Source organism: Mizuhopecten yessoensis, unplaced genomic scaffold (assembly GCF_002113885.1).
Source record: "Mizuhopecten yessoensis strain PY_sf001 unplaced genomic scaffold, ASM211388v2 scaffold5459, whole genome shotgun sequence".
NCBI lineage: Eukaryota > Metazoa > Mollusca > Bivalvia > Pectinida > Pectinidae > Mizuhopecten > Mizuhopecten yessoensis.
The window spans coordinates 13,989-41,957 of NW_018406060.1; the positions used below are offsets into that span (position 1 = coordinate 13,989).

A 27,969-nucleotide genomic window follows, 5' to 3' on the forward strand; every position below is an offset into this window, starting at 1 on the left:
ACAAAAATACAATAATATGCGTATACATGTATACTTAAACATATTTCTATCATAACATTAATATCCACTTTTTACTAATCTTCTCTCAGCATTTGTGCAATCACATCAAAGTATAACGTACCTAAGTCCTATTATCGTTTGTTTTTTCAGTACTTTGATTAATTGATTTATTTTGAAATCGATCCTTATGAACAATAACACCCAGGTGCTTGCTATTGTGACTTGCTGTTAGAGGCCATTGGGAGGATATCTCCGGATCTCTGACTGGCGAATATTGTGATCATGTAGGTGTTGATGTTATCATCAAATGATATGTGCGAGGACTCTGCACAATATTAAAATCGTACAATGCATGTGAAAAAGGTCGCGAGTCCACGTGGCCATTGGGCTTTTGTTAAACATATTTCAATATTCTAACTACTTGTACAAGCTGATCTTTCTATCTTTATTTTATTAAAAATCGTGTTTTCGGTGTTTTCTAAACGACCTAAATAGACACATGTAAAATAACGCATATAGACAAGGTCACGTATCCAGGTAAACATAGCCACTTTGTATCTGTACCTGGACTGTAGTTTTCCCCACCCAGGGCACTTACGTAACTCGTCAAGGTGTGAAAATCCAGGTGAAGGGGAGCTATAGACCAACACGAAAGCATACATGTATAACAAATACTTAACGTCCAGCTGTGTTTTTATAACGGTCACACGGTATCACGTATCAACTCTCTTTGCAAGGCACAGAGCAGATATATTTTTATGTGTAAGAGATACAAACAAAAAACTCTTTTTTAATCTCAAGATATAAATATCAAACAAGTATAATATATCGATCATACGTCTTAAACACAAACACTATGAAGAGGTTTCAGAGAAACAACACTGTTTTGGTGTGTGCGGTGAGTCATGTCCTGAACAACTGATAATAGTCCTGTAAAACAGGAGGGCTAATCAATAGGACAAGGTGTCTTTACATGTATGTGGAGCAACACACACACACATACACACATATATAAGTGGTTTGCTGTCACGATCTACCTTTACATTGCTGTTTGTAATTATATATGGCGAGCACTATGAACAAGGAAGTAGAATTAATGTCAACTGTATAAGCACCTCTTATATCATATTACTTCACACACAAAGCACTGTGATCGCTTCATACGTCTTAGCGTTGGCCAGGTAAATACACCGGTAACTAGGACTCTCTACCTGTAAACACATGGAAGCTTCGACTGGAAGAGCAGACAAACCAACAGTATTACAGGTATGTTTACAATTTGTTAATGTTGTTGGTTGTGCTGTAATACTTTATGTGTGGAATGAATTCTTATCTCACTTCAAACAATGTTTTAAACTTCATCTAATGACACTTTATGTGTTTGACGGTAAAGTATTCAAGTACAAGGGACATCTGGGTAGAAAGAAAGTGTATAATAAATCTAGGTAGGCTTGGTCAAACGCGTTTAATTTTAGCTATTCTATAAACAACTGAGGCCATTTAAGGACATGCCTCCATCTGATGTGTATAATGTGTGTGTGTGTGTTGGGAAGCATTATGTTTGGGTATTTCCTTCCCTATGACCTTTTTCGCTTGGATAAATACACTTCACCAAGGCCAAATTGAGGCATTGCCAAGAGAAATGTGAGGAAATGAAATATTTTGCAAGAAAGAGGATCAAATATAGATGTAGATACGAAAAGTTTCAATGGATAGAAGAAAAATGTTGTTCGCTTTGTTTCCCAATATAAAAGACAACACATACACATATATTGCCACAATCTTCCTCTACATTGTTGTTCTTTACGGCATGTATGTGTATTGCCTTCATGTGATCACACGCTAATAACCTTCTTCGCTTGGTTAAACACACAACACCAAGGCCAAAATACGAGGTATTGCCAGGAGACGTATTAGAAAATGAGAAGTAGTTAGAAAGAGGGGAATATATAGATCGGTAATGTTACAATGGATAGAAACAAAAGGTTTGTCGCTTTTGTTTCCCAAAATAAAAGGCACACATATCAAACTATGAAGGAAATATTTTGACGACTGCACACGCCGAGTAAATTTAAATAAATATACATGAGTCATTGCCGTAACTCAATGTACACTCCGGTTTTTATTTCTGTTACAAGCCTGGTTAGATTATCCTGCATGTTTTTTTTTCGTAACCAAGTGATACATGTAATATAAAATCCCTTAATGCTAATAAATCATTCAACAATCTTCAATAAAACCATGTTAGTTTATTCATGTTCGGTGAATTATGTATCTTGTCAACAGCAGTAAATCATTAAACGAAAATACGTAGTTTTAGTATTACAGCACTTGAGATAAGTTGATGTGGATAACTACACTTACTAACCTCCAAGATGGCGGAAAAACAGATGTGGAGTTTCATGACTCAAAAAAAACAATATTTCCGTGTTGACAAATGACAGCTTATTTAGATATGAACATATCTTAAATCGACTACCGTATTGTGATTTGTGTAATTTTAATGTTGACAAATGCAGTTATCAACGCTTCAAAAGTTGCATTTGATATCTTTCGTGCAATTTCAGTTTCTGTGTGTCTGAAAATGGTCCGTCAAATATGATGATTTACATGAAATAAAAGTTGCCGTTTATGAATTGCGCCATCTTGATTGCAAGTAAATGTAGCTACGGGCGTCAACTTTTCACCAGCGATTACTAGAGAACTTTACATGTCCAGTGTCAAGGTCTATAAAACTAATCACAATCTTCTGAAGATTAAATGTTCAGTGCATACACATTTGGGATATTTGGGATAATTTAATGACATCGTTTCTATTTTTGTTACAGAAAATTCACAGAAAGCTTATAATCACAGTTGGGAGTAAAGCCTAAAGATAGTCATTTTATCACATAAGTTTCATAACGTTCCGTTTCTTTTGTCTTGACATATATATAGCATAATGATAGTAATGTAATGCAATACCTCAGTAATAGTGTAGTGAAATGGCAGAAAAGGCGATTTCTTTCTATAAAGGCCAGATAGTGGTTCGCGGCACGGATCAAACTACATGCATGCACCACAAAGGCGAGACTTTGGATTGGTTTTGTGAGACATGTTATGAGGTCATATGTGCCAAATGTGCGTCCAATTCACACAAAGGTAATGACAATATCCTACTAAGCGAAATTACTCCCGACAACAAACGTAAGATAAAATCATTTATAAATAAAATCGAGAATACAGATTTAATTGAAATTCAACTGGGAATCAGTTCATCGCAGCAGAGTCTGGATGATGACTTAAACAATTTCAAGAGTATAGCAGAGGAAGTAAAAAAGCAAGGGGAGAAACTTAAGGAGGATATTGATGTTTTGATAGCGGAAACACTTTCTCAGGTGAAACATTTAGAAGAAGAAAATACTAAACTTCTCACCAGTTTCAAGTCTGAACTCGATAAAAAAAACAATCAGACCTAAAGGAACAACTGAGACACTGTAAGGAAACTCTTCAGACAGGCACAGATATCCAGGTGTTTGACCTTTCAAAAGGACTTCAAACAAACATCAACTTACCTGAAAAACCAAAGTTGGTTCTGCGGCTGCATCCCAAACAACAGAAGGAATACAATCCTGAAGGAGGCATTTGGAAAAGTTTCCTTGAGACCATCGAACAGTCTCAGTCCTCTACCGGCCCTGACCAGTCAGATGAAACATCAGTTGATGATAACCCGCTACCTTCCGGACATCAACAATCAATTAAAGGGGGCACAGGCACAGGCACAGGCACAGGTCACGCGACAGTTATATACTGATATAGACCTACCCTTTGTTGTATGTGTTGACACGGAGGGAGTTCTGTGGGCGGTGTTTGGTTTATCCAACATTGATCAAAAGGTTAAACGTCTACAGTACACAAGTGTTTAAATAAGACCATATTTGCGTTTACGTGTAGTACATAGGTTAAACTTTACCAAGTCATGTGACACATACAACAAATGTCGCATCAAACAATAAGTTTCTATATATTGGTAAGAATGAGTAAACGTTTCCAGCAAATACTGTCTTTAATGATGGGATGATTAACATAATAATTACCCAACGACGTCAATCAAAAATGGTTTTGTAAATATATTTATGAAAAGAAAAATAACAACAATCTATGACCTTACCTTTTCAGTATTGAGATATATAAGTATATACATATATTCGTAATAATAATACCAATTATTTAACTCCTTAATATCCACAATGCTATATATATCCAAACTTGCGTATATATTCTATCTAAGGAAATATCAATCTATCGGATAAATCAATTATAATCACTTGGTATCAATTAAGTCCAACTTTATTTTCTTCGAATTCGAACTGTTACTAAGAATTATTCAAAACATGTTATCAATATTGTTTTATATCTCATATACTCGAAAGGCAATTGAACCGTGGATCAGAGTATGTCGTTCGTTGACGTTTCATTTAAACAACCTTTTTTCTTTTCCGAAAAGGCATAGGGTCAGCATATGTCACTGGTAGCTCCCCTGGATAAGCGAGGTTTGTGAAAAAATGACTTCGACCCAGAATGACCAACTAGCCTCGGATTATTACATTTGGCCAGTAGTCATCGTTGGATGAAGAACTACAACGGTAGCTATATTGAATGATCTTGTTGTGTTGAAATAATTAAACCAGTAATTTTGAGCAACCAATAACTAAAGCCACTTACAGGTAATACTATTCGTACGTAGCTTAAGTAAGCCCGTTTAAGAATAATAATAATAATACTTCGAGGTTCTTATATATTGCTTTATCACAACCTAGTTCGTAGGTTGTCTCAAAGCGGTTCACAAATTATGATCCGTGGTTATAGGGCTTTTGCAACAAGACAATATCTTTCTCAACTCCCTGGGATGCATACCGCCGGAGCTGCCATTTCGGCGCTAACAGCTAGCATTCAACAATTCTAGCGCTGCCCAACAACGGACTCATATACAGCTGAGTAGATTGGAGCAAGCGGAGTAAAGTATCTTGCTCAAAGGTACAACGCAGTGCCGTGCCGTTTGGTCACGAGCCCGGCGTCCTACCACTAGCCTCCGTGCCTCCTAAATATTTGACATTTGGCCACTTTTGAGGTTACAAGTATGATATTAATATCAGGTGAGCGGTGAGGTCGCATTGGGACTCTTTATTCAATATTCATAACTGTGATGTCAATACAACAGAATTAATTATGCTATACTGATTTTTATTTTGTTTAAATGTTATTGTTTTAGAAAAAAGCCCACATCTTTTAAATCTGTTCAAATTGAAATTGATCAAATATAGATAGTTTAATATACAATTTTATACTACAAATCAAAATTTTAAGCATTTTTAAATATTTTAAAAGTTCTATAATGTCTATATTTCCCCTTTCTTATATGAAACCAGTATAATATTCAGTCACGTAGTCGAAAATCATCGCTACTGGCACGAATAACATTATTTTAAAGCGAATCTTGTATTACTGAATATAGATTTGTTACATTCATAAAAAACAAGCCATTTATTTGAAGCAATTTACGCTTTACTTTAAGGAGACAGATGAAAGGAAAATGACCAAGCCAGATAACGACAATAATTCCATGTAAATAGATTATTTTTTGAATGATAAAATTAATAATAAATACTCAGACATTAATGTTTTTAAAGTAATTCCTTGCAGTTGATTAAAGTTTATTTCCACCGCCGTTACAGAGTAGCACTTAGAAAGATTAACAGTAATGTAACTAAGGTGACGGAACCCGTCTGTATCAACACACACGCGTCTATGACAACGGCCGTAGCAACGCGAAAAAACCAACCGTCTTTTATGAGAAATCATGCCTTGTACAACTATACCATAATTAGTAAGGTGATTTAAAAGTAGTAATTAATAACTGTCATACAGGTCAAGTGTCAACANTTCATTTCACCGCTTCATGAAATCGACCATTTCAATAAAGAATTATGATATTTGAATTTATTGTTAATTTGTGTAAGTCATGATACACAAACCATGGTTTAAGATAGATTTAGAGTCTCTAAATGAATGTCTAGATTAATATTGTACTAGCAAACCGATAATGCCATATCAATTTCAGACTTGACATTGGGGAAGATTTAGATTCAAAATTTAAAAGAATAATCTTAAACTGAAATGAGTATCAAATAATTCAAAGACATTATTTAAATGTGAAAAGTCAAAAAAATAATAAGTGTAAATAAAAACTTAATGCGGGTGAAATATGAACAAAGAATATGATACAGACGTAGACTTTGAATTTTGTTTGATTTTGTCGATTTGTTAGACATTTTGAGATGATGTGTTCCGGAAAGATTATCGTTTTCTAGATCTGCTTTGTCGTTGAAACTTGACTTGTATGACATGTATTAATTAATAGTTTTAAATATTCTTACTAATTATAGTATATTCGTTTAGGTAACAAAGCCAATTGAAGATACACATCTTTTCTATTGGATATTTTAGTTACTTTAGCGCTAGCGATACTCACTTTGGCAGGACAACAGTCAATACTGAAGAGGGGGTGACCATTAAAACTTTCCTACTGAAATAACGAGTAAGACCCCGTTACCCCGTTGCTGCTTGAATTCTGCGATGCATAGATTTGATAAGATACTTTATTTATGTCATAGGGATGTTCTGCCACTCTTCCAGAAGGGCATGGAGCAGTGCGGTTAGAATCTCTGGTGGATTGTGGCGCGTTCGAATGCGTCGATCCAACATGTCCACACGTGTTCTATTGGCATGAGGTCGCGACTGTATTTTGACCAAGGTAACGTGTCGACATTGTTTGGCGAAAATAGTCCATTGCACGTAAAACGTCACATGGCACCGAGAGGTTTTAGAATAACGTCAATTTACAGTTGAGCTGCCAATTGCCTTCAATGACGACTAAGGTTTTTTTCTGTTGCATAAAAAACACGTTTGGACGGTATCGCATGAGCCATTGGAGACTGACGTCACGTAGAAGACGCGTTTCAGGGGCATCCCCACTGCAACGCGACGCGACTTAATGCCGTAGAGACGGGTCAGCACAGTATCTCGGCTTATTCTAGGTATATCGTGTATCGGAACCACGTGCTAATCGGGCTATGTATTGAAGTCTCGCGGACACAAGAACGCGTAGTGTGACATATTCAATTACCGTGTATTAATGGTGAATATGTATGATACCATACTGTTCAACACAGCTAACATTAATATTATAGATTATGGACATTTAAGGGGGTTGTGTATCCTTTGCGTGTCAGTGTATAAATCCATATATGACTCTATATAAGAAAGCTATCAGCCTAATATGATGACAATTTCGGATCTTCAGAAGAGGTCGTATGACGCTTGTAACACATTTGACCCCTGGCAAAGCTCACTTGACAATCGGGAAGGTGAGCTTATAAACAATTTCAAGCGAGGACATAAGTGGAATTCTACTTTGTGATAGATGAAATATATGAAAATGTGTTCAGTTGATGTAAAATAACTATAATAAATTCATATTACCAATTGGTATTGATTATGCACTACATAATCTGACATGTAATAGATGGGTGTGAATTATACATTACTCAATCCAACATGTGACAAAAAGGTGTAGATTGTACACCACACAATCTGACATGAAACAAATGGTTGTGGATTATACATTACAAAATATATCCTATATCAAATGGATTATACACTAAAAATCTGTCAAATAGCAAGTGGACGTGAATTAAACATTAAACAATCCGATATGTGACAAATAGGTATGGACTATACATAATACAATCAGACATTTAACGGATGGGTATGGATTATGCATTACAGAATCTGTCATTTCACAAATCAGTTTTTATAATACACTACAAAATCTGTTATATAACAAATGGGGATGGAGTATACACTACACAATCCGACATAGTAAGCTATCCTTGAACTTTCCATTCTCGACTGTTTCAATTCTATACAAACAATGTTATCATTGTTTCGTTTCGTTCACAAGTTTTACGTTTTATTACATACATGTAGCCTGGTAATGCTTGGCGTTTGTACTACATAAACAAAGAGAGTTGTATTTAAACATTGTGTACTGTAGTCATTTTACTGTTTGATACGACAAACCGCCCACAGAACTCCCTCCGTGTCTACACATATAGTCCAAGGCCTGTTTTTGTCAGTATGTGGCAGTCGCAGGTATTGGTCATCACCATTCAAGAGATGGAGGCAGCAGTTAGCAAAGTCAGAAATCACCAGGAATCCTAGACTGTCATACTTTACATCCCAGGATCGATGTTTCCATAACTAAATAATTCCTGAAGCTTTCTGTCCAGCACTATAACTTCTCTGTTTTCTTTTCCACCATTACCTGTCCGATCTTCATCAACTACGGCGATATTGTTGTTGAGGGGACACTGTGCTTTTCTTAATGGTGAACACACCATCGGTTTCCAGAAAAAATATGTTTTGGTGGCGATAACGGGCTTCCCTTTCAGAGTGTATTCGGCGATTCTGTGTTTTGTTCCCACAAGTATATGTTCATCTCTTGTAACACAGAGACATCGGGGTACATCCTTTGTTTTGAATCTGCGGGTCAGTTCACCTGATATCAGCTCCATGACACTGTTATCCGACGTAGAACATACCCAGAGGTTGTGTGTAGTAGGGGAAAAACTGATATCTTCGATGTGAACAAGACTCTTTATCTCCTGTTGTATCTCTCCTTGACTGTTTAGGGTGGTCACTTTGAATCCGCAATCTGTCCACACGCCACCACCAATTTTGAGACACATAGCATTTATTTGACATGTAGATTCCCATTCTGATAAAATCTTTATCTGAGGAAGAAGGATTTTCTCTCGGTCTTGACCTGTGCCTGTGCTCCATTTATCTGATTGCTTATGTCGGATGAAACTTTTCCAAATGCCTCCTTCATGATCATATTCCTCCTGTTGTTTGGGATGAAGTCGGCAAAACCTAAAGTTGGTTTTTCAGGTGTGATGATGTTTGTCTGGAGTCCTTTTGAAAGGTCAAACACCTGGATATCTGTGCCCGTCTGAAGAGTTTCCTTGCAGTGGTTAAGTTGTTCTTTTAGGTCTGCGAGGTTTTCTCGAGTTCAGTCTTATAACTAGTGAGGACTCTTCTAAATGTTTCAACTGAGAAACTGTTTCCGCTATCAAAACATCAATATTCTCCTTTAGTTTTCCCCCTTGCTTTTTACCTCTTCCGCTACTCTCTCAAAATGGTTCAAGTTTTCATCCAGATTGTGCTGTGAAGAATTGATTTCCTGTTGAATTTCAATTAGCGCGTTTTGCTCCGTTTTATTTATGAATGTTTGTATCTTACGTTTGTTGTTAGGTGTAACTTCACTCAGTAAGACAATATCATGACCTTTGTGTGAAGTGGACACACATTTGGCACATATGACGTCATCACATGTCTCACAAAACCAATCCAAAGTCTCACTTTTGTGGTGTACACATGTAGTTTGATCCTAGCCGCGAACCACTATCTGTCCTTTGTAGAAAGAAATCGCATTTTCTGCCATTTCAGCTAGTTATTTCTAAGGCAGGACATCAACCAATTAGTTTTATCTATATATCATTACAAAGTAAGTCACAAATTTTGAAGGAAATTATAAATACTGAACGTTTCACGTTTCATTGAACACTTGGTATTTAATGATTTTCAGCTTACCCTATAGTAATAATACAGCTACATATTTTCTTTAAATGATATGCGTTCAGTATCAATGAACGGTTGGACAAGATGCGCATACAAAATGTTATATTGTATTAAGCTGTTAGTAATAACATCGCATTTGTAAATAAGTGAAAATCTTTGCCTGTTCGTTTCCCTCAAGTGCAATATAATGGAGGTAATTTCACTAGTAAGCTTACAAATTAAATATCATATTATATGATGACCAAATTGCAGCAGTAACTGTGCTATCTGCTTTATCTGTGTACTTGCCCAGATGTGTTTTGGACTTGTATACCACCCAGTCACAATATATGGCCAATATACGTAAGTTATAGCAATGTTGTTATCAATAGAATATAATTCTGTTAAGGTGAGAATTGAATATATCTCACACATCAATAATACATTATGAACATGAACACCGCCAACAATAAATTACAAACAAACCTTTATTGATGTAGTTTCCCCCTTTCTACTAGTTAAAGCTTTCACATGCTTACAGGTAAAGAGACATAGTTACTTTGTATCTACCTGAACTTGCCATTGCCTTGTCCCTATCTTTGTACCCTAGTTTGACATAGCATGCTATCTTTTATTTGTGACACATGCTGGATCTGCCTGGTCAGTAACCTCATTCAACAGTATATGAGAGGTCCTTTATATCTTCTACGATTAAAAAAGTGTTGTTGTTTTTTTGGGTCAATATTTCAGTTCAGATAGAAATAAAAGAAAACGGGTTTTAAAACAGACATACTAATGCGAACTGGAAAATAATATCAGTGTCCTCTATTTTATGAACAACACTCGCCTTGTAGAAAAGCAACATTAACAAAAACAAAAAGGATATTGACAAGAATTCACATGTATCATACATGAGCGTGAGAGACCTATTTGAAAAAGACTTAAAAGCTTAATGAGTCAAGATACTTTGAGAATCTATAAAACATATATTAGACCATTTTTAAATAGGCTTGTGAACTATGGGATGAATGTGCAAGACACGAGGCTGTAAAGACAGAGAAACGACAAAGAAATGCTACGCTTATTTTAGCAAAAGTTTCTTTGTAAGCTCGTATCCTTGATTTGCATGTTGTAAAATGTCCGAAATCTTGCCTTTTGTAAGCCAGGTAGATATTGTGTGTTATCTTTAACTGTGACCCATGCTGGAAACGAAAGGTCCCTTTCAGTTTAAAAGTTCATGTGTTTACAGGTAGACATTCCTAGTTATCTTGGTATCTTCCGGACCTTGTCTTCGCCGTGGTCGAGTCTGTTGAATTCTAGGTTGATATTGTGTGTTATCTTTACTTGTTTAAGATGCATGTAATTCATACCTAGACTGCTACTTGCGGCTACTCTTCCTATGTGATGTAAATCATTTCTTCATAATTGATGACATATGATACTGCAAAGACATTGTGATTTGAATAATGTGGGTTACAGCAAATGAAATTCACAATTTTTCCAACCTACATTTACTTAAGAGTTTCGAATATGTCAAGCACACTACATTACAGCACCAAAAAATTACGATATCTGTCTTATGCAGTGTAAAATACCAAGTGTTCAATGAAACGTGAAACGTTCAGTATTTATAATTTCCTTCAAAATTTGTGACTTACTTTGCAATTTTGTTACAGAATCCATGCTGATAACTCACAGTAAGCTGATCATCACAGAAGGGATTATAGACTAAAGATGATCCCTGTATCAAGAAAGGTCAGTAACATTCACTTGCCGGGATGTGAGGCCCCCGTCATTTGTGTATTACGAGAGGTCAGTAACATTCACTAGGTGGGGTTTCCCCCATCGCCTGTCTGTTAGCATATATAGATAATACTAATTGGTTGATGTCCTGCCTAAGAAATAACTAGCTGAAATGGCAGAAAAGGCGATTTCTTTCTATAAAGGACAGATAGCGGTTCGCGGCCAGGATCAAACCAAATGTGTACACCACAAAGGCGAGTCTTTGGATTGGTTTTGTGAGACATGTTATGACGTCATATGTGCCAAATGTGTGTCCACTTCACACAAAGGTCATGACAATATCCTACTTAGCGAAGCTACTCCCGACAACAAACGTAAGATAAAATCATTTATATATGAAACGGAGCAAAAAGAGCTGGTTGAAATTCAACTAAAAATCAGTTCAACACAGCATAGTCTGGATGAACACTTGAACCATTTCAAGAGTGTAGCAGAAGAAGTAAAAATGCAAGGGGAGAAACTTAAGGAGGATATTGATGTTTTGATAGCGGAAACACTAGCTCAGGTGAAACATTTAGAAGTAGAAAATACTAAACTGCTCACCAGTTACAAGAATGAACTCGAGAAAAAACTAGCAGACCTAAAGGAACAACTGAAACATTGTAAGGAAACTCTTCAGACAGGCACAGATATCCAGGTGTTTGACCTTTCAAAAGGACTTCAGACAAACATCATCTTACCTGAAAAACCAAAGTTAGGTTCTGGCGACTTCACCCCAAACAACAGAAGGAATACAATCCTGAAGGAGGCATTTGGAAAACTTTCCCTGAGACCATCGGAACAGTCTCAGTCCTCCACTGGCCCTGACCAGTCAGATGAAACACCAGTTGATGATAACCCGCTACCTTCCGGACATCAACAATCAGTTAAACGGAGCACAGACACAGATAAAGACCCGGAGAAGGCCCTTCTTCCTCAGATTAAGATTATATCAGAATGGTCTCCAGATATGATTACCAAAATATGTCCAAAACATGGTGGCGGCGTGTGGACAAGTGACGGGTACAAAGGGATCCACCTAAACAGTCAAGGAGAGATACAGCAGGAGATAAAGAGTCCTGTCTACATCTCATATATCACTTTATCCCCTACTACACACAACCTCTGGGCATGTTCTACTTCAGATAAGAGTGTCTTGGAGCTGACATCAGGTAAACTGACCCGCAGATTCAAAACAAAGGATAAACCCCGATGTCTGTGTATTACAAGAGATGAACATATTCTTGTGGGAACAAAACATAAAATTACCGAATACACTCCGGAAGGGAATCCCGGTATCGGCACCAAAACATATTTGTTGAAGAAACCGATGGTGTGTTCACCACAGAGTATATCACAATGTCCAATCAATGACAATGTCGCTGTCGTTGATAGCGATCTTACAGATGATGGTGGTCAGGACAATCCAGCAGTCATAGTGTTAGACAGAAAACTTAAGGAGATATACAGGTATAAAGAATCACAACATTACAGCGGATCTACGTCTCTACTTTTCCCCTATGATGTAACATACGACAGTCTAGGATTCCTGGTAATAGCTGACTTCGCCAACAGAGGCATACATCTGCTGAGTGGTGATGGACAATATCTGCGACAGTTATATACTGATATAGACCTACCCTTTGTTGTATGTGTTGACACGGAGGGAGTTCTGTGGGCGGTGTTTGGTTTATCCAACACTAATCAAAAGGTTAAACGTCTACAGTACACAAGTGTTTAAATAAAGCCATATTTGCGTTTACGTGTAGTACATAGGTTAAACTTTACCAAGTCATGTGACACATACAACAAATGTCGCATCAAACAATTAGTTTCTATATATTGGTAAGAATGAGTAAACGTTTCCAGCAAATACTGTCTTTAATGAAGTGATGATTTACATTATAATTTCCCAACGACGTCAATCACAAATGGTTTTGTTAATATATTTATGAAAAGAAAAATAATAACAATCTATGACCTTACCTTTTCAGTATTGAGATATATAAGTATGTACATATAGTCGTAATAATAATACCAATTATATCCAAACTTGCGTATATATTCTATCTAAGGAAATCTCAATCCATTAGATAAATCAATTATAATCACTTGGTAATAATTAAGTCCAATATTGATTTTCTTCGAATTCAAACTGTTACAAAGTATTATTCAAAACATGTTATCAATATTGTTTTATATCTCACATACTCGAAGGGCAATTGGACCTAGGTTATGCCGTGGCGCAGAGTTTGTCGTCCGTTGACGTTTCATTTAAACAATCTTTTTCTAAATACCGGAAAGGCATAGGGTCAGCATATGTCACTGGTAGTTCCCTGGGATAAGCGAAGTTTGTGAAAAATTGACTTCGACCCAGAATGACCAACTAGCCTCGGATTATGACATTTGGCCAGTAGTCATCGTTGGATGAAGAACTACACCGCTGGCTATATTGAATGATCTTGTTGTGCTGAAATAATTAAACCAGTAATTTTTAACAACCAATAATTATCGCCACTTATAGGTAATAATATTCGTACGTAGCTTAATTAAGTCCGTTTAATAATAATAATAATTCGAGGTTCTTATATACTGCTTTAACACAACCTAGTTAGTAGGTTGTCTCAAAGCGGTTAAAAAATTATGATCCGTGGTTATAGGGCTTTTGCAATCACAGCCAATATCTTTCTCAACTCCCTGGGGTGCATACCGTCGGAGCTGCCATTTCGGCGCTAACAGCTAGCATTCAACAATTCTAGCGCTGCCCAACCACGGACTCATATACAGCTGAGTTGATTGGAGCAAGCGGAGTAAACTATTTTGCTCAAAGGTACAACACAGTGCCGTGCCGTTCGGTCACGAGCCCGGCGTCCTACCACTTGACTTCCGTGCCTCCTAAATATTTGACATTTGGCCACTTTTGAGGTTACAAGTATGATATTAATATCAGGTGAGCGGTGAGGTCGCATTGGGACTTTTTTTCAATATGCATAACTTTGATGTCAATACAACAGAATTAATTATGCTATACTGATTTTTATTTTGTTTAAATGCTATTGTTTTAGAAAAAAACACCTCTTTTAAATCTGTTCAAATTGAAATTGATCAAATATAGATAGTTTCATATACAATTTTATACTACAAATCAAAATTTAAAGCATTAATAAATATTTTAAAAGTTCTATTATGTCTATATTTCCCCTTTCTTATTNGGTTCTTATATACTGCTTTAACACAACCTAGTTAGTAGGTTGTCTCAAAGCGGTTCAAAAATTATGATCCGTGGTTATAGGGCTTTTGCAACCAGCCAATATCTTTCTCAACTCCTTGGGGTGCATACCGTCGGAGCTGCCATTTCGGCGCTAACAGCTAGCATTCAACAATTCTAGCGCTGCCCAACCACGGACTCATATACAGCTGAGTTGATTGGAGCAAGCGGAGTAAACTATTTTGCTCAAAGGTACAACACAGTGCCGTGCCGTTCGGTCACGAGCCCGGCGTCCTACCACTTGACTTCCGTGCCTCCTAAATATTTGACATTTGGCCACTTTTGAGGTTACAAGTATGATATTAATATCAGGTGAGCGGTGAGGTCGCATTGGGACTTTTTTTCAATATTCATAACTGTGATGTCAATACAACAGAATTAATTATACTGTACTGATTTTTATTTTGTTTAAATGCTATTGTTTTAGAAAAAAACACCTCTTTTAAATCTGTTCAAATTGAAATTGATCAAATATAGATAGTTTCATATACAATTTTATACTACAAATCAAAATTTAAAGCATTAATAAATATTTTAAAAGTTCTATTATGTCTATATTTCCCCTTTCTTATTTGATACCAGTATAATACTCCGTCACGTAGTGGAAAACCATCGCTACTGGCACGAAGAACACTATTTTAAAGCGAATCTTGTATTACTGAAGATAGATTTGTTACATTCATAGAAAACAAGCCATTTATTTGAAGCAATTTACGCTTTACTTTAAGAAGACGGATGAAAGGAAACTGACCAAGCCAGGTAACGACAATATTTCCATGTAAATAGATTATTTTTTGAATGATAAAATTAATAATAAATACTCAGACATTAATGTTTTTAAAGTAATTTCTTGCAGTTGATTAAAGTTTATTTCCACCGCCGTTACAGAGTAGCACTTAGAAAGATTAACATTAATGTAACTAAGGTGACGGAACCCGTCTGTATCAACACACCCGCGTCTATGACAACGGCCGTAGCAACGCGAAAAACAACCGTCTTTTATGAGACATCATGCCTTGCACAACTATACCATAATTAGTAAGATGATTTAAAAGTAGTAATTAATAACTGTCATACAGGTCAAGTGTCAACGATAAAGCACAAGACACCAATATTTCCGGAACACATGGTCTTGAAGTGTCTAACAAATCTAAACAAATCAAACAACATTCTAGGTCTACGTTTGTACCATACACAAGATACGGGTATAAACAAGTAATCTTAATTAAATCATTCTGTATTGATATGGCCGATTTCATGAAGTGGTTAAATGAGTTAAACTGAAGACAAATTCATCAGTAACAGCTTACAGTCACAAATTCAGTCAACAAACCTAACAAACTGCTCTTGAAACTATACCATAACTTCTGGAAACGTGTTATAAACCCTTACCAGTTGTATTCAAACCTCTCGAATGCAACGCCTATAATATCTGAGTAAGTCCTTTACGACGTCTCTATCGCTATATGAAATCAATAGCCTTTAATATCTTTCCTATGCAAATCTTCATAATATTCTGTTAATATTCTCCGTTGAAATTCGAAGTCAGAACATGAAGACTGTAACATATCATTGGGGTACGAGCTCAAGACCTGTTGAACGTGAGTCATTCACTCCTGAAATATAAGCTGTAGTTGTTTTATAAGAACTCGCTAACTGCTTGATGTTTATCCTGTTTTTTATCGTGCGGGTAGTCCTTGTCTACGTTGAAATTAGGATCGTGTAGAGCTTTATCAGGTACCGAAACTTAGTCTAGTTATAATTATTCTGTCAACTTTATTTAGTTTTGTTCTGTCAAAGTACTTCAAGATCGGTTTGTTAGATAACCAATACAAATAACGCTTTATACATTTCACACAACACTCCTTTCTCGTTTGGGTTTCGTTTCACAATTGATATTTTATTTTGTTGGTTCGAAAGAAGCTATAAATAAGAAATATACATATATAACTTTACACATAAACAACAAATATATCTTTCACACCATCACACATACGTTTTCCCGGTGATAAAGTTCAGTTTTTCGTCGCGCTGTGAATGATAATAAAAATACTTAACGCGACGCACTCACCAGGATGCTGTGAACAAAGGACTTCTTCCAATGTAAGTTGAAAGTACAGTATGCAGTCGGTTGTGTGTCGGATAAGAGTCAATTTAAAACACAAGTTAAATGGTCAAGCAAGTGCTGCGATTGGTCAGTTGACTGAATAACAACTCTCACCAATCGATTTAGTAACGAACATGCAACACACAAAACGAGTACGCCAAAATACCAACACAATCAATGACGTCACAAACATGTGTACTTTCAGGTAAAATATACACACGAACTCTTACGTGTATCTATCTATATATATATATCGAACACAAAATAAACATTGTGTTACATACATAATAGAAAGCGTAACATAGAAATGTCTGGTTTCCAAATGTGAAAGATAATTGCGTACATATCAAGGGTTTGTTGTCACAATCTGTCCCTACCTGGCAGTAGATAAGTCTTATATATACTAGCGGAAAAAAGAAACTGTGCATGCCTAAAATGTGTTATAAAAATAAATGTGTATGACGTAGAACAACAAGGTTTTCAGGGACCGTTTGCCTGAATGCAAGCATGGCAACGTCGACGCATGGAGCCTATCAGACGGTTCAAGAATGCTTGTAGGATGGCATTCCAGATCTGTACCACCACTGCAGCCAAATCAGCCAACGTCACCGGTTGATTAGGTAATGCCCGTAATCTGCGCTTCATTTCATCCCAGACGTGTTCAATGGGCGACAGATCGGGGGATACAGCAGGCCAGGGCAACACGTCAACGTTCTGCTGGGCCAGAAAGTCCATAGCAACACGAGCTGTGTGTGGCCAGGCGTTGTCCTGCTGTAGCGTAATGTGACGTTGCTGCCCTTGCACGAATGGAACGACGTGAGTCCGGAGGATCTCGTCACGGTAACGTAGCGCGTTCAAATTCCAGTTAACACCCACTAGAGGCGTTCTCCCGTTGGCTGTGATGCCGCCCCAAATCATAACATAAAAAAAGAACGTCGTTGTACCACACACGCGCCACGGAAACGTTCTCCAACGAGACGATACATTCTGGAACGGCCGTCACTACTATCAAGGTGGACTCGCGACTCGTCCGTAAACAAAATGCCTGCCAAATCCCGTCGAGTAAATCGCAGATGCCTTCTGCACCAGTCCAGACGTGCTACACGATGACGTGGCAGAAGAACTGGGCGGATTGCAGGACGTCGCGGACGGATAGCTCGTTCACGCAATCGGTTCCGTACAGTTCTCGGGCTTATTGGTAGCAACCCAGGGATTGTTCGTGCAGTCAAACTTGCCGTTTGGAAGCGATTTCTCAAATGGACAAGCCAAATATGGTTGTCCTGTTGACGTGACGTCACACGTGGACGTCCCGCACGAGGTCGATCGCCGACGTGGCTGTTGATGTCGTCTCCACAAATCCCGGATGTGTTTCGATGGACATGAAAACGTGTAGAGACAACGGCTTGGCCCATACCAGCTTGAAGCATACCAATAATCCGGAGGCGGTCATTTTCATTGAGCCTCGGCATAGCATTAATCACAAATTAAAAAGTTATAATGCTGTTTTTACTGTTCACTGGTCTCAACAGAGTGACCCAACAGTTGAAAAATAAACTTTCATTGTCGAATTGGATGGCTGGACGAGAAAAACGTGCAAACTGGTCAACGCCTATAGAGAGCAAACTGCACGGGAAAAACTGTCAATGACACACGGATAGTATGTATGTGTCATACTCGGTCATGTGTGTGAAATTTCATGTATATACAGTTGGTAATACATGTTCTATAACAATTCTCCGCATGCACAGTTTCTTTTTTCCGCTAGTATAAGTTGCATTGAGACCAAAGAAGTAGAGTTAAGTCAACTGTGCAAAAAGCTGCTTTTAAATAGCTTCACTGAATGTACATACGTCATAACTTTGGCCGGGTAGACAGAGATGGCCAGGTTTGTCTACCTGTAAACACCTGCAAGCCTCGACTGGAAGAGACGACAAGCCTACATCATTACAGGTATGTTTATACTTTGTCATTGTTAGTGATGGTGGTGTAGTACTTATGTGTGAAATATATTCAAATGTATTTAATTGTATTTAATGCCGCCATACGGGGAAGCGTACAAGAACAGGGGACATCTGGGCAGATTAACAAATAACGCAAAGAGTTCTAGGAAATTGTATACAAACGTTTAATGAATCTAGGTAGGATTGGTTTAACGAGTTTAGTTTTATCGTCCTATAAACAATCTAGGTCATTTAAGGATGTGCCTCCATCTGATGTGTGTAATGTATGTGTGCGTTCTGGGAAGCGGTAAGTTTGTGTATTTACCTCCATGTGATAACGCTCATAACATTTCTTGCTTGGGTAAACACACTACCCCGAGGCAAAAAGCGGGGTATTGCCAGAGAAGTGTTAGGAAATGAAAATGAAAACTTATAGGTCCGAAATGTTGCAATGGATAAACAAAAATGTTAGTCGCTTTTGTTTGCCAAAACAAAAAGCACACATATTTAATTAATTTATTACTTGGGATAAATTGATGTTGGAACTGCACTTACTCACATCCAAGATGGCGCAAGGAACATATGTTGAGTTACATGACTCCAAAATTCCTGTTTCCAAGCAGCATTAGAATGACAGTAAATATAACAAACCTAGATAAATAACAACATATCTTAAATCTATACACGTATTGAGATGTGTGTAATTTAGATATTGACATATGCATTTATCAACATCCAACGTTAGTTTTAAAAAATCGGTATCTACTTCAAAAAACTATTCATAAAATGGAAAACGCATCAAAAACTTGCATTCAATATCTTTCATGAAATAAAGTTATTGTGTGGCTTTTGCATAAAAATGTTGCCGTTTGTGAATTGCGCCATGGTCATTGCGAGTAACTGTAGCTACGGGCGTCAACTTTTCACCAGCGATTACAAGATAATCTTGCATGACCAGTGTCAAGGACGTATAAGCAATTAGTATTCATCTGAAGATGAAACGTTCAGTGCATATACATTTGGGATATTTGTGATAATCAAATATCTTATAATTTCTTTATAGAATGAACGCTGAAAATTCAGAGGAAGCTGAAGACTAAAGGATGATCATTGTATCACGAGAGGTCAGTAACATTCATAGACTGGGAGGCCCCGATTACTTGTGTAGTAACATACATATGAAATAACGATATTTTGAAATTATTCAGAAATTACCAGAACAAATGGCAGAAAATGCGATTTCGTTCTATAAAGGACAGATAGCTGTTCGCGGGAAGAGTCAAACTACATGTGTATATCACAAAAGCGAAACTTTGGACTTGTTTTGTGAGACTTGTAATGACGTCATCTGTGCCAAGTGTGTGTCCACTTCACACAAAGATCATGACACTACCCTACTACGCGAAGTTACTCCAGCCAACAAACGTAAGATCAAAACATTTATAAATGAAACGGAGCAGAAGAAGCTGATTGAAATTCAACAGGAAATCAATTCTACACAGGACAGTCTGGATAAACACTTGAACGATTCTGAGAGTGTTGCAGAAGAGGTAAGCACGCAAGGAGTGACACGTAGGGCCCTCACCAGTTACAAGACTGAACTCGGGAAAACACTTGCAAACCTTAAAGAGCAACTAAAGCAATGTAAGAAAACTCTACAGACTGGCACGGATATCCAGGTGTTTGACCTGGAAAAAGAACTTCAGACCACTAACACCTGCCTTGACAAAACATATGCAGGTTCTGCCTTATTCGTCCCATACAACAGAAGAAATGAAATCCTGGGTGCTGCATTTGAAAAAGTAACCACCCCACCATCTGGACACATGAAGATTCTATCAGAATGGAACTATCAGGGTAACATAACACCCATATGTCCCAAAAGTGGCGGTAGTGTGTGGATAAATAACATCTGCAAAGTAACCCACCTTAACAGCCAAGGAACTATGGAGCAGCAGATGCACACGTTTGGCTTGGCCAGAGATATCTCTGTATCCCCCTCTACACACAATCTATGGATATGTTGTGATTATGATAAAAATATTACGGAGCTGATACATGCATCAGGTGTACTGAACCATGTATTCAGCACAAAGGATGAACCCCGATGTCTGTGTGTTAGAAAGGATGAACATATCCTTGTGGGAACAAAACACAAAATCACCGAGTACACTCTAGGAGGGGAGCCCGTTATCACTACCAAAACATCATTTTTCAGAAAACCAATAGTGTGTTCACCACAGAGGATATCACAATGCCCAATCAACTACAATGTCGCTGTAGTTGATAGAGATCAGAAAGGAGATGGTGGTAAGGACAAACCTGTAGTCATTGTGTTGGACAGACAGCTTAAGCAATTATACAGGTATGGAGAATCACAACACAACAGTGGCACTGATTTGTGGAGTTTTGATCCCTATGATGTAACGTACGACAGTTTAGGACACCTGGTGATTGCGGACTATACAAACAAACACCTCCATCTGCTGAGTGGTGATGGACAATACCTGCGACTGCTGCATACCGACATAGACAGTCCCCGGGCTGTATGTGTTGATACGGAAGGAGTTCTTTGGGCCGTTTTGGAAGCAGTCTACAATAACGGAAATGTGAAACGTCTACAGTTCACAAATGCTTAAGTCTCTTTTCTGAAGTAAATAGACTTAGCATTACTTTGACAGATGACAGACCACACATTTCGTATAAAATGAATACTGCTGCACACTGACATAGAAAGTCCCCGGGTTGTATGTGTTGACACGGAGGGAGCTCTGTGGCCATTGATTGGTTAATTCGGCTCTGATCAAAAGGTGAAACGTGTATAGTGCACTATGTTTAAATTAAACTCTATATTTTATCACATTTTAATGCATAGTACATATGTCAAACAGCACAAAGACTTTGATACAATACACAAGTGTCACATAAAGTAATCACTTCTTGTATATTGAAAGGAAGGAGTAAAAAGTATTCTGCAAATACTGCCCATAATAATGTGATCATTCAAATTAACATTTCCCAACCAAAGTTTATCAAAAATATCGTTCGTTAATATATTTTTAGAATTTACAAATAACAACATTCTATGACCTTACCTTTTCAATAAAAGACATATAAATTATATTGAATATATTGGTAATGATGTATACCGATGATATAACTCCTTAAGATATCCAAACTTCCTAGTTTATAATATGTCATATTTGAGAAAATTTTAAATGATTGGATGAATTCATTATAATCACATGGCATTATTCTCTGTTTTCTATGAATTCCATCAGTTATAAAGTATAATTCAAATAATTTAAATCCTCTATTAATATCGTTGTATAGCTCAAATCCTGAAATACAGGTGAACTTATGTCATGTTATGTTTGCACTGTCGCGGCGACTGTCGTCTAAAACTGTTCTTTGAAACAATTTCTTCTAAAGAACAGAAAGGCTTTGGGTCAGGACATTTCACTCGAAGTTCCCTGGGATAAGCTAAGTTTGAGAATAAAAATGACTTCGACTTATTTGAAAGATCACAGGGTTATTAAATTCATACGAATTCTTCTGAAGAACAGAACGTGCATGATTCAAGATATTATAAATGAACCTTCCTTGGAATGAGCACAACAATGTCGCAAATAAACATCACCTTGACTTTCAATGTCACAGGGTGAAATATGTCGAAGCTTCAAACACCTTCCTCTGAAGATGTTAAAGGTCCAGAGTCATCTTATTAGCTTGTAGTTTTCGAATATATAGCACTATTTCTTTTGTGAATTATAGTGATGTTGATATATATTTAAAGATACTGGGGTAAAGTTGTTTGAATGAATTTATTTCCATGCCCCACTTTCAAGAAGACAAAGTTCAGATGTGTTGAATACCTTACAATAAGCTCGTCTGAATTACCAACTAAGCCTCGGTATGGTGTATTTGGCCAGAAGCATACTGGGATGAAGGGCTACCAGGTTAGTTCAAGTGAATTAGTAGACCTAATTCTTTTTAAATTAAATGATATTGTTATGTTAAAATCTATAAATCGGTTCTTTGAATAACCAAGAAACATAGGTAATGATATTTGTACATAGCTTAATTAAGTCCGTTACATATATTTGACCTTGGCCCACTTTTGAGGTTTAAGTATGAGATAAATGCCAGTTGAGATATAAAGACAAATTGAGTGAATGCCAGAAAATTAGCCAAGATATAGAACGGTTTTTAATTTTTCGAATGAAAACTATTTTAAAACTATTATATTCAATCTGTAAACATTAAGTTTTTTTAATTGTAAATATTTTCATATAAAATAATTTACTACGAATCACTATTAATGCTGTGTTTCATAAATAAATATTTGAAGTCCTATTAGGTCTTAATATTTTCTTTCTTTATGATACAAGTATATTATTATGTCAGGAAGGGGATACTCATCGCTACTGGTACAACGAAGAACTTTTAGGGTCATGTGCAATTTTTGTCTCGCCGCAACGAAGTGCAATCGAGACATAGGTGTTGCTTTTCCGGCGACGGCGGCGACGGCGTCAACATTCAGTTTTTGTGTTTAAGTTAGTTTCTCTAAAAGTATAAGTGCGTGCTACACCAACCAAAATTGCACCATACATGCATCTTAGGTCGTACATCTCAACCTATGCATCAGATGCTGGATACAGCATACTTTTCATGGATCATTGACTTTGTCAACACTCTATCAACATTAAGTTTTTGCGTTTAAGTTAGATTCTCTGAAAGTATAAGTGCGACACCAACCAAACGTGGACCGTACATATATCTTAGGCATTACATCTCAACCCATGCGTCAAATGCTAGATGCGTCATACCTTTCATGGTCCATTGACTTTGTCAGCATCTCCATCAACATTAAGTGTTTGCGTTTAAGTTAGTTTCATAAGTGCTACATCAACCAAACGTGGACCGTAGATGCATCTTAGGTAGTACATCTCAACCCAAGCATCAACTGCTGGATGCGGCATACCTTTCATGGTCCTTTGACTTTGTCAGCATCTCGATCAACATTAGATTTTTGCGTTTAAGTTAGTTTCTCTGATATGTGCATTGATTGTCAAAGCGGGGCATAGGCGAGACATATCAATCCGAATGGCTTGTATATATATGTCACGTAACAGTCAAACATTAATATTGATCACAAGTTAAGCTGGTGCTTCCTCTACATAACCCTTACTTCAATCTAAATCTTGCACTTGATTAGTCACATTCATATTCATTAACGTTTACCTTTAAAAGCCTGACAAATTAAACTGACAAAATAAAACAACGCGAATATTTGGATTAAAAAATATAGTCATTTTTTATTTTAAAGTTAAAGTTATTAAGATGCACACATATATCAATGTTCTTGTAGTAATATTTGAATGATTTTGAATATGGCTTCTTTTCCTTCAACTTCAACTTCAATGTTTTACTCGACAAAAACCATGTATGGTCATCACGTCAAGGGTGACTATGTACATCCGTGCAGTGTGGAGCCTTTGTGCGGTTAAAACTATATACAATCGGAAAAGTCTATTCCACCTCTCCCCTGACTGCCGCCTTGAAGGCGTCCAGGTCCTCGATGCTGGCGACGCTGGGTGGCAGGAGGTTCCATGTTGTGATGGTGCGGGGGATAAAAGAATGTCTGTATGCGTTGGTTGCCATATGCGGAGTGTAGAGTTTGTAGGGGTGGCTGTTCCTTGTTGTTGTGACGGTGGAGTAGGTAGGATGGTAGTTGGTTGGTACTGCTATGTGGTGGTGTAGAATCTTGTGCATAAATATGATGTCCGTTATCTTGCGTCTGTGTTCCAATGTATTCCATCTGAGGTCCTTTATCATCTGTGTAGTGCTGTCAGGTTTGTTGTAGTTGAGGGGCTTTTTTAGTACGAATCTTGCTGCGTTTTTCTGTATCTGTTCTATCCTGTTGATGTGTTGGGTTGTGTGTGGATTCCAGGCTGTGGTGCTGTATTCTAGTTTTGGTCTGACAAGGCTTTTGTATGCTCTCTCTTTTACTTGTTGTGGGCAGTGTCTTAAATTCCTCTTCAAAAATCCTAGTGTTCTGTTGGCTTTGCTGATGGTGTTGTCTATGTGTGTGTTGAATTTGAAGTTGCTTGCTAATTCTACTCCTAGGTATGGGTGGTGCTCTACTATTTCTAATGTCTGTCCCTTCATCTGGTAGTTGTAGTGTTGTGTTGTATTCTTGTTGGTGGCTTGCATAATGGCATATTTATTCACGTTAAACTCCATCTGCCAGGTGTCTGCCCATTGACACAGTGTGTTGAGGTCGCGTTGTAGTTTCTCGTGGTCTTCANTATCTGTCAAAAAGTTGCCAATCCATTTCTGTGTGGTCCCCTGTATCCCGTAGTGGTGTAGTTTTGATGAGAGTCGTTGGTGTGCGACTTTGTCGAATGCCTTGGCGAAGTCTAGAATTGCAATGTCTACTTGTGTCTTGTTGTTGTTGATGTGCTGAGTGATGTCGTCTGTGGTGAGGAATAGTTGTGATTCGCAGGAGCGTTTTCTTCGGAAGCCGTGTTGATTTTCGTGTAGTATGTTCTGTCTGTCTAGGTGGTCCATTATCTGCGAAACTATGATGTGTTCTAGCATCTTTGAGGGTACTCATGCGTTACACATCCTTGCATCCGCATACCATATTATTCAATGAAGCCTCACACACGAAGTTCTGAGAAGATCCCTCTACATCTTTCGGCATAACTGTTTACGCAAAGGAAAGTTCCGTGTGAGCCGAGGGAAAGTTGCTAAGCCGACAGATTGAATATTTGCTTCTTGCAAGATGTTATTACTGCTTATATCGTAGCATATATACATATTTCCGAATGTATCCAACAGTTGACAAGGGCAACGAAAACTCAAATACCCATTTTTGTTATTCATGATGTGACACTCATCAATCATCTTAATTCAATTTATTTTTATTTTGTAAAATCAATAATAGTTGAACAATTGATTGATTCCTTCCTGGTGCTTCTGTCCATTCAATAAAGTGCCGTGCACGAGCCAATTCCAGAAAGAAAGAAGTCTTCTATAACTCAGGATAATATTGTTTTTCTATCGTGCTATTTTGATTCCAACCGAAAATTTCTGCAGTAAATCGTCTTTATCCCTCTTCAGGATAGTCTTTTATAGCCCTCTTTGAAATTTATTTTCATAATACAAATGTTACTGAAATGTCCACTTAAAGATGTTTATTATCAAACAACGATGTTTCTAAACTAAAGTCAGGATCCGATCCTTTCAAAATTTGTTACAGATTATGTCATCATGGAAGGACAAAGATGACACTTAGAGTGCAATAACTTTCAAACGCATTTCTAAAATAACAATATGCGGTTTATACCCAACATAAAACATGAATTTCTAAGTCTTTTTCATGTAAAATGTTAAATTCAATTTTCAAAACCGTGAAGAAGTTGAAGTTGGGGAACATTAGAAAAAAAACCGATTGTGCATAATGTGTCAATGAATTCCAACTACTAAGGAAAATGTTGTAAAGTAGAACTGCGTTGGAATGTTCAAAACACGTAATTCTTGAGTCATTGTGGTATTTGAAGTCGTAACGATTTCCACCCAAATAATAGAGGTAATTTAAGTTATCCACGGTTTAAATGTTTGAAACGTAATATAATACTGGGAGTTTTCTTCGTTTTTGCCTCGATTAAAAATAGATAATAAACTTGCTTCAGTAAATAAATCATCGGTAATGGCATACGCGAAATGTCTTGTTGTAATACATGTACATGTAGCTTCTCCTTGGACACTCTCTGTCTGTACATGCCCATGTCTTGCTCAATCATCCAATAAATCGCACGCTTATTTAAAATAAATAGTTTTGATAGAATCTTATAGTATCTTGTAGTATTTCAGTCTTTTTAAGACCAGTGTAGACGTTTTTGTGTAAGGTCATTATCGTTCCTTTTTGTTCCATTGTCACTGTCGTGGTGATCGCTTTGAGAATGTGTCATAATTTATGGTTTGATCTAAACTGACAAGGCGCGTCAAGTCGATAACACAGAGGACAATTACCCTTTCGGAAAATAGTGTTCTATTATGTCTTAAAACACAATAAAGTTAAAAGGTATCTGTGTTTGTCTTTCCTTTGTTCCTATCCTATTTTTCCGAATATTTTTGTTTTTAGTTTAATTTACGGTTTTGTACATGTAGTAAGGTAATCTTTTGATTTCTTCAAACATGACAACACCCGTCTCAATTTGAATTAAAAAACTCATAAATGATTGCGATGATTATTAAAGATTTCTTCCCCGATATCAAAAGTTCTTGAAATTAATATGACTTCTGAAGTTTTTGAGGTTTTTGTTATAAACATTATAAAATCATTAAATGAAAGATTCAAATCACTGTTAAAATCAATGGTTTGTGTATTAGGATACATAGTCTTATTAGAATCGGGCAGTTGTAATAGCAGATATTTGTTTGTGTATTTATTTAAAAATTGGTATATTTAAAAAAAGTTATGATAGACTTACACAAGCTCTAGGTATCAACAGCTGTAAGACACTCATGTTTTATATATATATATATATATATATATGTTTGTTTACGTCGGATAGTAAAATGAGTTGGTATTAGTGACAAAACAACTGAAGAAATTAAAAGCTTCACAGTTTATAAATTTTGTCTGCACAACACAACTAATTTCATCAAGCCCTCAAAATGACCAAAACATTTCTTTAAACAGCCACGTTATGTGCTTATTTCGGAATTTGAACTTGCATCCGCTTTCTTAATACATACCAGTCAATCTTCACGTGTAAGAGAAAAAAATCTCTCTTCCTTACTCTCGAGATATAAATAACAAACAAGGATAATATATCGATCTTCCTCTTCAACAAATCCACTATGAAGAGGTTTCAGAGAAACATTTTCTATGTGCGCGGTTAGGCATGTCCTACTGATAATAGTCCTTTAAATCCCACAAGTACCTTTATAGGCGACAATGTCACTTTCTCAAAGTGTAACTTCCAATAACTGAACCCGGATTCCTACCGCTTGAATTAATGGGAAATACCACCTGTGTATTACAGAAGTAACAAGTAATTAGAAAGTTGACTCATGTAATATATACCCATTTCATCATTTCCGATTTTGCTAAAACTTTGTAATATATAAAGGACATGTAATGGTTTAATGGTATCTGTATACTCGTGAAAAAAATGGAACTCAAAGAGAAAGCCATT

General features: G+C 36.9%; 3 protein-coding genes across 5 annotated transcripts in view; all 3 read left to right on the top strand.

Annotated features, from left to right (window-relative positions):
• Window positions 1-1,084: 1,084 nt before the first annotated feature.
• LOC110450686 (8-oxo-dGDP phosphatase NUDT18-like) overlaps window positions 1,085-27,969 on the top strand; it is a 98,376-nt gene continuing 71,491 nt past the window's right edge. For 2 of the 3 annotated variants that reach the window (XR_002463002.1, XM_021498313.1), the window contains exon 1: window positions 1,085-1,266. The gene's annotated coding sequence lies outside the window, so the exon portion shown is untranslated. The remainder of the gene's footprint in view (window positions 1,267-27,969) is intronic. The other variant, XM_021498316.1, reaches the window with a different exon arrangement.
• LOC110450734 (E3 ubiquitin-protein ligase TRIM71-like) lies at window positions 11,576-13,183 on the top strand. The gene has a single exon (XM_021498414.1). It carries the CDS (start codon window positions 11,576-11,578, stop codon window positions 13,181-13,183), a length of 1,608 nt encoding a protein of 535 aa, XP_021354089.1.
• On the top strand, window positions 18,514-23,764 carry LOC110450688. The gene is made up of 2 exons (XM_021498321.1): window positions 18,514-18,767; window positions 19,821-23,764. The coding sequence occupies exon 2, from the start codon at window positions 19,981-19,983 to the stop codon at window positions 21,394-21,396; it is 1,416 nt and encodes a 471-aa protein (XP_021353996.1). The 5' UTR covers window positions 18,514-18,767; window positions 19,821-19,980; the 3' UTR covers window positions 21,397-23,764.